At 53.2% G+C, this 12067-nt stretch overlaps 1 protein-coding gene across 1 annotated transcript in view; it reads left to right on the top strand.

Moving 5' to 3' along the window:
* ALPK3 (alpha-kinase 3) overlaps nt 1–12067 on the top strand; it is a gene marked incomplete at its 5' end in the record, with an annotated part of 22196 nt that overhangs the window by 9343 nt on the left and 786 nt on the right. The window contains 11 exons of the mRNA XM_009866388.1: nt 620–737; nt 1837–2848; nt 6024–7875; nt 8425–8572; nt 9728–9855; nt 10062–10097; nt 10198–10472; nt 10836–10924; nt 11159–11376; nt 11558–11606; nt 11757–12064. Coding sequence (XP_009864690.1) covers nt 620–737; nt 1837–2848; nt 6024–7875; nt 8425–8572; nt 9728–9855; nt 10062–10097; nt 10198–10472; nt 10836–10924; nt 11159–11376; nt 11558–11606; nt 11757–12064 — 4233 coding nt within the window. The remainder of the gene's footprint in view (nt 1–619; nt 738–1836; nt 2849–6023; nt 7876–8424; nt 8573–9727; nt 9856–10061; nt 10098–10197; nt 10473–10835; nt 10925–11158; nt 11377–11557; nt 11607–11756; nt 12065–12067) is intronic.

Below are 12067 nucleotides of genomic sequence, written 5' to 3'. Positions count from 1 at the left end.
AGCGTGGCCGTGTGCCAGCCCTGCCAGCCCAGCCAGTCACACACGCCATGAAGTCATCCTACTGAAAAGGCAGGTGACATCTGTTGTCAAGTGACATTTGCAGGACACCAAGCTGGCTGTGATGCAATCAAGGTTTCTGTTCTATGGAAACTTTTTGGATCAGCTTACAGGCCATGACACTGGGCAAAAGGCTGCCAGCTCCATGGAGGGGTTTCTAACCTTGGCCTGTTTTCTAACCTTAGCCTCCGTCTCATCAAAACACACCCCTTCGTATAAAAGTGACAATATCCTCACCTTCTCCTCCTGGCCAGTGTTACAGGAGATGATCGTGTGATCAGCTCCCCTCTGCTGAGGCATGAAGTGCTGGGATTTTTTTCTCAAAAATAGCCCTATTCCTAGCAGTGATAAAAGGCTCCAATAAGCCCGTCAGGTTTTCCACTCACAATGCTTTCTCTGCTGCATGATTTAAAGAATGCAGCGAGCCCAGAATAACACAGATCCTATTTTGCTGGAGCAGTTCGCTTTGACGCTGATGCTTTTTTTTCCCCTTGGGAGCAGGCTGGCTGTGCTGCTGGTTGTGATGTTTCACACCCTGATGTACCATCCGTGTCCTCCCCAGGGTACCCGCAGCCAGAGGTGACATGGTATAAGGATGATGAAGAGATGGACCGTTACTGTGGCTTACCCAAGTACGAGATATTCCGTCATGGAAATCGCCACACCCTGCAGCTGTACAAGTGAGTAAAGAAGCTGGAGGGCAGTTGGCTTTGGTGATGGGAGCCCTGAGCCTGTTTTCAGGATTTGGAGAAGCTGATCGTCTGCAGCAATCTGCCCCTTGCACGAGTGCTGGCCCCTTCTGCTCCCTGTTGCAATGTTCCTGGCTGTCCCTTCCCCTTCAGCTCTTTGTTCTCATGGGCCCGATCACATCAGGGTGAGATCCATTACTGCATCCAGGGATAGCTGCTACAGCAGAAGCAAGAGGAAGGTCAGGAGAAATTCCTCTCTCTGGAGCTTTCCCATGCTGGTAGCAACGTGTGGTACGGCTGCACCAGAGAGCAGTCAAGCATTAGGGCTGGATGAAGGTGAGCCAAAGGAAAGCCCTGGCTGCCTCCAGGATGGTGATCTGGGGGAATCAGGCAGGACAAGGACAGAAAAAGTTTATAGGAGCATCCTAAGCAAGAGGAAAGGGCTGCAGTCCTGTCCCAGGAGGGTCCTTCCTAGGGTCCTCTTGCTGTGAGGTAACACCGGACAGTGCAGAGTATCATTGATGCTGATAGTCCTGTCATCCTCGTGCTTCTGGCCTGGGCTTCTGCATTGCCCTGAGTGTGGTCCAGGTTTCCGCCAGAGGCTGGGTCACCTCTCGCAGGAGCAGAGATCTCCATGGGCCAGGCATCCCCGAGGGGTGGCAGCGGAGTCAGCATGCACGTGGTCGTGCTGGTGCCTCTGCAGTGGGGTGGGCAGTCAGGTGAAGGAAGAACAGAATCATGTAGGCTGTGAAGAGCTGAGAGGAGATGATCATGCAAAGGAATGTGTCCAGGAACAGGTGGAAAGCCTGGTGCTGGCTGTTCTTCCTCCATCACAGCCCTCTCTTATCAGCATTACAGCCCAGGGCGGAGCTGTGCACTGATTTCACATCCAACTTGCTTATCTGCTAGTGCTGAGAACACACAGAGCCTGGGGAGGGAGGTCAGCCCCAGGTCTCCAGACCTACTGCGGGCACCTCAAGGGCCACATCTTCATCTTCTGGCAAGAACTGGGAGAGCATGCATGCCCATGTGCCCAGCAGTAGTGCCTGGGGAGGATGGGTAGGTCTCATGCAGAGCTTTTGGTTTCCAGGTGCCGAGAAGAAGATGCAGGCATTTACCAGGCCTCAGCTAGAAATAACAAAGGCATCGTGTCCTGCTCTGGTGTGCTCGAAGTGGGAACCATGACGGAGTTCAAAATCCATCAGCGGTGGTTCGACAAAATTAAGAGAAAAGCTGAAGAAAAGTTGCGAGAGATAGAACGGGGCAAGAAGCGAGGGAAAGAAAACGTGGAGGTAGAGAGGTTGCAGGGAATGAGCCCTGACCGGCTTCAGAGAAAGCGGAGGCTGGCCAGGGATCCTAACCTCCGGTTGGGAGCCTCTCCGTGGGAGAAGGAGGATGCAGCAAAGGTGCATGTTGCTGATTCTCAGTCCAGATTGCATGAGAATATCACTGAGCCGAAGGAGCAATTCCCAAGCAAACTGATAACCCCTTTGAAAGCAGAGGTGACCACCAACGGAGATGCCTCTTTGGAAAGTGTGGAGGAGAACGGGAAGAGCTTTCTCACGTACATCTACGAGACGGTGGAGGACCTAGCAACTAAGCCAAAGGCAAAAGACTCTGCGGCTAAAAAGAAAAAGAAGGTGGAGGCTCCTCCAGCAGCAAAGCAGGAAGCTTCCAAGCAAGAAGAAAGTGGGCGAGACAGGGCCAGCCCCGCTCTGAACCCGAGGTTTGCCCCTCCTGTTGCCTTGCGCAGGGATGCACGTTTGAGGGCGGCGAACGATCAAGAAGCAGAAAAAGGTTCAAAAATCAAAGAACCCGGGAAAGCTGTGAATCAGGATGCTAAAATCAATGGCGACATGCACTTCTCTTTGCGAGAGATGTATTTTGATAAGCAAGTGAAGCCAGCAGCAGGGAAGGAAGAGGTGGGAGCCAAGGAAGAGGCTGCAAGCAAGGCTGTCCTGCAGCCTGTGCCAGTCAGCAGACAGACAGAGGATGCTCCGTCGTCCTCAGAGGTGTTGGAAGCAGGACCTGCACCACCTGAGGGGCAGAGAAGCCAGCACCAGGTGCAGAAGTCAGAGGGAAACAGAGCCATCGGTCCAGAGGTAACTAGGACAGAAAGCAGCCAACGCAGGGTTGCGACAAGAAAATATTCATGCCCCGTGGTTGTATTGTGGCACTGGCCGAGAGAGGCTACGCATACCTCACTGGATCTGCTGCCGAGACTTCGTAGGTCTCCACTGGCACTCAGGAGAAAGGGCTTTGTGGACTAGGTGTGCCCAGGCAGCAGAGCTTCCACCCCATCTCCAAATAAATATCAGGCGAGGTGGTGAGGAGAGATGTGTGTCAGGGCCCTCTGGCTGAGCAGCTGGTCGCTGGGTGGCCTCGGGCGCGCTGTGAGCTCTCCTGTTTAATCAGCAGGCTGACCTCATGCGAAATGTTTCCAAATCAGTTAAGCACAGAGCACTGGGTGGCTTATTTATAGTTGGGGGGTGGCTAGCTTGTGCGTAACGATGGGCAGTGAGGCTGATGACATCTGTACAGTTTAGCAGTCGAGCCGGAGCTTCAGCCAGCGTTTAATGAACCCCCCATGCAAATGAGGTAACGCCCCGCGAGCTGAGCTGGGCACAACATTGATTTTTATTTACAGTGCAACATGTATACAGTAGATCTGGGCTATTTTTTTGGCTCTTCCATATTGGAAAAAACTCTGCTGCAAGTCTCGTTGCGGTGGCAACGCAGCGCCAGAGCACAGCACCTGCTCCTGACCCTCAATGCGTCTTTTAGTCAACTTCTATTTTTGTCACTTAACCTGAAGTGTTTTCCATGAAAATATTAGGCTGGAAGCTACCAGTCTTATTTCCCCACCACTACCACTTTTTTCTTTAATGACCACGTCTGTGGTGAAAGGTTCCCCGAGCCTAACGTGCAGGGGCTGTCAGGATTTGGCATTTGGGCTGTGGTAGGTGCAAGCTTTTGGTACAGACCAAGGCTGCCAGAGGAGGCACTCTGGATGCAACACATCTCCCTCAGCAGGTAATACGAATACTTCAGGCCATGGAAACATCCACGATACGTGGAGCAGGACTGACAGCTGTACTGGTGAAAATAAAATTCCTTTTTTCTAGATTTCTTTAGCTATAGGTAGGAGGACCGCTTGCTGGTAAGGAACCTGCTGTGTTAAGCAGCGAAGTGAGTGTCTGGGTCCTGGCCTCACCACAGTGCAGGTGACCTGAACCCATCAGCATCACATATTGCTGCAAAAATTATTGCCTGTGCATGGGAGCCCACGGCAGAGTGATTCATTTTCTCCTTCGCTCATTTTTATGCCCCTTGCTCTCAAGGAAGGTGGAAAGTGTTGGTGTGTAGCAGCCTGGCTCCGGCTGTCATCCCTGAGCCTTTTAACACGCATCAAGGTGTTTTCCTCTTCAAAACCCACTCACAGAGGGAAACCTGTAACTTCTCAGCTGGTGTGCCTTTGAGTAGAAAAAAGAGAATGTTTTTGATCTAAATTTGAATTTGAATGCCTCAGCTCTTTGGTGGTGCTGGGGAAAGCACTCAGGCTTTTGTGTGACCGAATGAGCTTTTTTAAAGCGCTTGAAATCTGACTGCGGATGTGTTTGAGGTTATTTTCACTCCCTGGGACACGGGTTGCTTATCTTTTTCTTTTTTAATCCTTCCCTTAAACAAGACAGGGTCATAGCATTAGTCTTTTCCTGGCTTTGGGACCTAGCTGACCCTCATGCTCAGAACTTCTCTTTTGAGATAGATTTATCCATAGCAGAAGGGCTTTGCAAAACGCCAGACTGTAGCCAGGCTCTGAACATCCTCACACACAAGAGCAGAGAAGAAGCTGGATTTACATGATCTTCCTCTCTTGCCTAGCTTTGAAACTGATGATTTTATTCTGTTTCCTTCATCTGCCCCTAGTTTGAGTGGTTTATGATTACTTAAGGACAGATGTTCTTCTGAAAAGCTCCTATAAATCTTTTTCTCAATAAGATTTAATCTGTGGATTCGTGATAAGCAAACCTTCCCCAAGTCCCCTTCAGCCAAAGAGATGTCCCCACTGACCAGACGCCTCCGTTCATCCACCTGTGAACCACCAGCCCTAGTCCACCTCCAGGTCCCTTGAGCACTTTGCTGCTGATTCCCCCGAGCAGAAGGACCAAGGCTGGCCCTGTGGTTAGATTGGGTTTATCCATCCCCATTCCTTTCCATGCCACGGGGGGCCAAATGCTGTGGTAAAATCCAAGGGGGTTTCTCTATCTGAAGTCCATCTGTCTCTTCAAACAAGCCTGAGCACCAGGGGTCTCTGTTGTGACACTCAGCCCATCAGCACAGGGTAGGGACGTGACGGAGGGGAACAGCAGCATGGACGTGAGGCGTTTGGGGGTAGACCTCATTTTGGAAGCTTGAAGCTCAAGTCAGAGACCTTAGGAGAAAACCCTTAGCAGCAGATCCTCTGGGATGGAAGGGGAACCTGTTGCGTGCATGCCCTATTCCGGTGTGATTGTGCTGACCTTGCTAGCTGAGCATCAGCCGGGCGCAGCGTGTCAGCAGCATCTCCGCCTTCCCTGAGCCTTATCTTACAAACAGAGATAGTGCCCCTTGGCTGGAGGATTTTGCCAGATCACCTCAGGATAAAGCTCAGCCGTCACAGCGGGCGGCTTGCTGAAGCGTCTGCTGATGTGCAACTGCAGTCGGAAACATGTGAGCTTCCCGAATGTCAAAGAAAGAGGATGGTTGAATAGCGCAGATAACGTCACGGTGTATGGTTTCGCAATAAATCACCGGGGCAGCTTCATCCAGATAAGCGTGTGACATGCCAATCGCTCCATCTCAGAGCAGAGACTGCAGATATAGTACAGACGGAACACTGAGTCTTAAAAAAGAGCAAGGAAACTACACAAGGTCTCCACAACAGCTGGTAGAAACAGACAAGTTTTGCTCCTTGGGAAGGCACTGTGTCGGAAGGAGATTGAATTAAAATACACTGAATGTGTTAGAGAGGCAGATCTCCTGCCTCCTTGTGCACAATCGAGGCACTGAAAGGCAGTAGAACCAACGCTGATTAAAAGAAAAAATGTTTTTTGGGCTGTGGAACAATGGAACGATGGTGAAGCCCTGGATATCAGTGATATCAGGTTAATAGTTAGGATTCAAGGAGAAGTTGGGTGGCACCATATGGTGCAGATGGACCGCAAGCCCCACTGAGCAGACCCGGGCAGCAAAATGCAATTTTCTATTATGTTTGCTTTTTGCTTTTTTTTTGACTAGGTGGCAGCAACAGTGGGACAGTCTGCTAGTGACCTAAAACATCCAGTGTCCGATCCAACCACAGAGACTGGTGAGCAAGCCACTAAGTTAGAGGAGCTCAGGAAAGAGAAGCCTGTCTGCCAGGAGAGCAGCGGGGCTGGGAAAAGGACAAATCCTCGGCTGAGGTCTCAGGAGCCACCTAAGCCACCAGCACCTTCTCCAGACTGCGTGCAGTCCAACAAGGAGCACCCTCCCTTTAGGAAGCAGGGAGAAGGACATTCCCATGCTCTCGAGGGCAGAGAGATCCAACAAGGACTGTTACATCGAGAGGACAAAAGCCAAGGTGAGGAAGAGCCGTCACTAAAGAAGTCAAGTCCTCCAGAGCCTGGAGGGAAAACTCTTCTTGAGCAAATCACGCCTCAGACAGCAGTCAAGGATGGGAAGAGTGAAGAGGCAGGAGAAGAGCTGTCTGGGAGCCATCCCAGGGCAGAGACAGGAGAGAGCGGTGCAGCAGAGCTGTCTCCTAGGGCTGCACACAGGGAGGTCAGAGGAACATCTCTGGGACCTCGGGAGACTGAAATGCCAGCTCCTGCTCTGGTTCGACTTGCTGAGGAAGTGCTGCTTCCTGCTCCTGCAGTGGAGATGTCGCTGGCTCAGGAGGTGCCGCTTGTGGCTCATGGTGCTCCAGGGGAGGAGGCTACGGCAGGAGAGGTCCTGTCTGGAGCCCAGCTGCTGCCTACTGCGAGCAGAGAGACGGACATCAAAAAGGCAGATGGATCTGCCCCAATGGAGGGGTTTTCAGCCAGCACGTTATGGGAGGAAAGTGCCAAACCAGCGTCTGTAGGACCTCAGGGGAAGGAAGGAGGAGAGCAAACAGCCACAGCTCCTCACCAAGAACTGGCAGCACCTCTGGGCACTTTTCAAGGAGGTCCTGAGGTTCAGCCACAAGTACCACTGGTCCTGCCTAGCCCCGAGAGACCTCAAGAGATGTCTTTGGAGGAGAAGATGCAGCACAAAAACCTTGTTTCCTCCTTGAAGAACTACCTGCTACTGCTTTTAAAAATGTCAGACAGCGGTAAGGATGCCATGAAGGAAGACACTGACCCCGGGGACAAGGAGCAGGACGATGCACAGGAGGTTACGCTCCCAGAGATAGGCATTGCAGGCCTGAGTCCCCGCACCTCCAGGAGAGTTTTGGAAAAGGTCCAAAACAATCAGCTCTTCCAGACAGCAGAGAACTTGCCTCTGACACCCAGGACATCTAGGAGGATCACAGGCATGATTAACGAGGAATTTGTTACCAGCAAGGAGATGTTGGCTTCCAGGCCTGTGCCACCCAAGAGACGTCCCCGGGTCACTCCCAAGGCGGAGGGGCCACCGCAGCTCTCTGTGCCCTCCATCGTGGTGGGCAGTGTGCCGGCAGCAGGAGTAGAGCAGCCTTCTAACACCGTTTTTGATTTGCCTCCAGCAAGCCCTGAAAAAGAGACCCTTGGTGACCCTCCGGCAGTGCTACCTTGTGCCACGCCAGAGGAGCTTGCTTCTGGGGCGCGGCGCAAAATATTCCTGCCAAAACCCAGGCAGGCTGGGGAGGAAGAGGAGGTAACCCCACAGAGCCCAGGACACATGAGGAGTCCTAACGTTTCACCACGGCAGTCCAGGAAGAACACAGCCCTATTGCAGTCACCTGCCCTGGCTCCATCCCCTCCTGCAGAGCAGCACTCACCGACCCTCATAAAGAAGATGGACAGACTGGAGGTCCCTAAGCTGTATGAGGAGCCCACAGGTGACAGCAGTGGCGACCATGAGGTCCCTGAAGATACTAAGCCAGAAGCACAGCCAGCAGATTCCAAGAAAACAAATAACCCATTTAAAGGTAAGGGAAGAAGTGATCCCCATGGAGCACGTTTCCCTGTTCCCTGCAAAGACAGACTGGCCAATGGAGCCAGTGACCTGGGGCCATGTGAGTTCTGAGCACTTGCAGGGTTTTCTGTGTCACCATTTGGCCAAGTGAAAGCCGGGAGTCTGCCCCAAGATTTCTTCCTGAGTGCAGGGAGGGTGGAGGAAAACAAGTGACAGCAGCACTGAGATTGGCTGTCCCTTGGATTTCCCTGGCCAAAGGAATCATAATTGTCTTGTTCTTGGTCTCCTGCTTCAGTAGATGTTTCCTCCAATGTTGTGTAGTTGCCTCTAGCCAAGCCCCACAGAGTATCGCAGCGCTGTGCAGTTGAGTGGATTTACACCACCTGTATCCCACCATATTCCTCCAAGCAGAGCTCTGAGACCTTCCCTGGGAAGGTGATGTTGTACCGGGCTGCGGTGACACATGTGGGATGCTCAACGCTAAAGTCTTGAGCAGCAGGGCCGGGGTAGGCTGGCCTGTCCCCGTAGCTACATGTTTCACCACCAATCTCTTTGTCCTTAGCTCCACAGGTCATCCGTAAGATCAGGGCAGAACAATTTTCCGATGCATTGGGAAACCTGAAACTTTGGTGCCAGTTCTTCAATATTGTGAGTGATTCTAAGCTGATGTGGTACAAGGATGAGATCCCTGTAGCAGAAACCCAAAGGAGGTAACCTGCCAGCTACGCTTCGTTGTCGTCCTTGTGCATAGCCCTGGTTTCTTGTGTTAAATCCAGTTCTTTGCATTTAACGGGGCTGAAGATGCCCCAGTTAAGGGGCATGGGAAGCTTGTTGTGTGGCACGGAGCATTGTGAACGTCACCTTCTCAGTGCGCAGGGGTGGCCCAGATGGGGACTTGCTGCCCAATTTGTCTTATTGATGCTCTATCTGGAGCTTGGCTTAAGGGCTGACGCTCTGAGTAGCAGAGCCCTGGGGAAGGCAGGAAAGGTGCTGTGCCCATCTCTGAGTTTGAGCTGCAAAATGGGGACCCCAAGTGACACACATGAGAGTGGCAGGGGTTTTGCAACTAGATAAACTTTTAAAGTCCCTTCAAACCCAAACTGCTCTGTGATTCTATGATTGTCCACATCAGGTAGGAGTTGCCTGATCCCTTTAAGCATCCCTTGAGCTACCTTTGTAAAAAGCAGGCAGAAGAAGGTGCTTCTGGGTCAGAAATGATTTCCTACAGCAGATATTTCAGCTGGGGCAGGTAGAGCTGGAGTGGCCATTGCCTTCTAGCTGACCAGAGCAGAGCCTGCTCAGCCAGCGGGTCTTAGGATGAGGATCCCACCTCTTTCCTTTGCAGCCTGTCATCCCTTTGCTGGTTCATGTTGGACATGCAGAGGAGATACAGGCCTTGAGGGTTTTGTGGAGACCCATCTGCCTGATGTGTTGCCACCTTGGCTAGAGGAACTGCCAGCCCAAAGCTTGGTGCTGCAGGCTGGAGAAGACCAGCAGCCTGCTGATACAGAACTCGTCCCTTGTGTCTGCCCTCACCTGCAACCAGCTGAAAATGAAGGCGGACACCTCTGTGGCTGTTTGGCTTCCAGCCATCCTGTCCAGACATGAGTCTGTCAGCCCAAGCACAGCCCTGACCCACACTCGGATTCAAGCAACTTTTACCAGTCTGTAACCCAACCTCAGACACATTTTGCAGGGCTTAGCCTGCAAAATGAGCATCTCCACGAGTACAAACCGCAGGGCACCTCTTGGTGCTGGTGCAGGAGCAGCTGGGATGGCCCTTGGGCTAGCTTCCTCTGTAGACCTCTTCTAGCCCTCCAAGGTACCCACGTGTGGGGCTGAGGCCATGCTTCGCTTTCTTCCAGCGCTGGTGATGAGAGCCAGGCAGCCTTGGCTGTTGTGCAGGCATCCCAGAAGGACTGCGGGGTCTACCGGTGCGTGATCAGCAACGAGTATGGCACTGACTCCACCGATTTCTTGCTCAGCCCAGAAGGTGAGGAGCCCTCGGCAGCCTGGCAGCTGTCCCGACTGCCTCGCTGTGCCATGGGGTGGTACGGTGAGCTGCAGAAAGGGCTCGGAGCCAGGTTGCGTTGCACACCCTGCAACACCACCTCTGCAAGGTGCAGCCACCCCAGTGGCACAGGGCAGGGCAGGCTCCCAGCAAGACCTTGACACCCTTTTGCTTTCTGTCTCCTCTAGTGCTGTCAGGATTTATCTTGCGGGAAGAGATCGAAGGTAAGGGCCACGTGCTTCGCTGCACGGGGGACAGGCAGCCTGTGGCAGGGGCAGGACATGCCTGTGTTGTACCCCCCTCACCAGCTCTTCCCTCCACCAGTTGGAGAGGAGATCGAGATGACGCCCATGGTGTTCGCGAAGGGTTTGGCCGATGCAGGCTACTGGGGGGACAAGCTCTTCGGGCGTGTGGTGAGCGAAGACTTGGAAGTGGGTGCCGGTTTGCTGCGCAAAGCCTGTCGTGCCAGAGCCATCTACGGCCTGGAGCCCGTCTTTGAGTCTGGATGCACCTGCATCATCAAAGTGCACAATTTCATTGTCTTTGGGACCAAGAATGAGAACAGCCTCATTGAGAAGAACTACGACATCACCATCCAGGTGGGCGTTCTTATGGGGCACCCTCCACCTGTCTCCCCCACGCCTTGCCAGCCTGTTCGTGCCATAGAGCCATTATTGGTGCTCTGTGCCCACTTTCTTTGTTTTCTTCTACTTTTTGAATGCTCTGGGGGAGCGGGAGCCATGTTCCAAGTGGACTGGCAACGTCCTTGTTATTCTTGGCTTCAGCTCTGCTCTCTGAGCAACATCGAGCTGCTCAGTGCTTTCCTGTCACTTGTCCTTTGACCACCAGGACAGGGAAACACCTGGCAGGGGTCCCAGAGCATGCCTGGCCAGGCAGGGGGTCCCTGGGAGGCATTGCTGCAAGACAGACCAGGTCCCTGACTCCTCTGTTCATCCCTCCAGGAATGTAAAATCCAGAACTCCAGCCGCGAGTACTGCAAGATCTTCGCTGCTGAGGCACGAGCCGTCCCTGATTTTGGAGCAGTGCCTGAGTAAGTAAAGTGCTGTGATTCTGCTGGCTTGACATCCCGGCAGAGCATCCTGTGGGATGGTGGGAGGGTTCTCCATGGGTGCTGGGGACATCCTGAAGGGCAGTGCACTCTCTTCCCACCCTCAAATGGGAGGGATATTGTGCGGGGGAAGGCAAGAGCCAGGGTTGCAAACCGTGGCCTGAATCTCTGCTTGCTGCAGCGGGGTGCTCACCTCATCTGTGCACTCCCATGCAGGATAATTCCTCTGTATCTGATCTACCGACCGGCCAACAACATCCCTTACGCCACGATGGAGGAGGACCTGGGTGGGCCTTGCGAGCAGTACTGTGTCACCGAGAGAGATGGCAGCTTGGTGACAAGACACACCTCAGAGATTGTGCTCAAATGCTGTACCTTCCAGCATTGGGTCTACCAGTGGACAAATGGAAACATCCTTGTGACTGACATGGAAGGTAAAGAGATCTCCCATCTGATTCCTGTGCTCCCTCACCACTCTCTGGCCAGTGAAAGGAGGAGAAAAAGCCTCAGGCTTGTCCTCCTGCCTCTTTCCCCATGTGCCATGCAGCAGTGGTTTGCTCTTGGTGCCAGCATCTATCCTCTAGGCAGAGACTGATTGTCTCCCTTTCATTGCAGGAGTGGGCTGGAAGATCACTAATGTGCGCATTGCTACCAACCTGAAAGGGTGAGTGAGCCCGAGCCAGTTGTCCCCAGCTCTGTTGCTCACATGTCAAAAAGCCATGACAGTGAGCATGGCAGGGCTCTGTCCTCAGCTCCCTGCTCTGTCCAGACATCTCCTGGTGCAAAGCAGGTGCTGAGGATGGCTCTGTTGCAGGTACCAGGGGCTGAAGGAAAGCTGCTTCCCCTCTGTGCTGGAGCAATTCGCGGCCACCCACCGGTGCAACCATTACTGCAGTATCCTAGGCCTGAAGACACTGGAGCCAGCCAAGCCCAAGGGTTGCAAGAGTCCCTCCGTGGGTAGGAAATCTGCCCAGTCCAGCCCCCAGCTCCAGAAGAAGGGACTGGCAAGTCCCCAGGGCACCCGCAAAGCTGCTGTGAGCCCCAAAAGCTCCCGGAGAGCTGCAGAAACAGGAGATGGCCCAGCAGCCTCCAAACCTGGGTCGGGAGAGAGCGGGATATCTGGCT

This window comes from Apaloderma vittatum, unplaced genomic scaffold (genome assembly GCF_000703405.1).
Source record: "Apaloderma vittatum isolate BGI_N311 unplaced genomic scaffold, ASM70340v1 scaffold31183, whole genome shotgun sequence".
Classification (NCBI taxonomy): Eukaryota; Metazoa; Chordata; class Aves; order Trogoniformes; family Trogonidae; genus Apaloderma; species Apaloderma vittatum.
The sequence above is the reverse complement of the archived record's forward strand: the minus strand, read 5'-3'. Positions and strand labels throughout refer to the sequence as shown.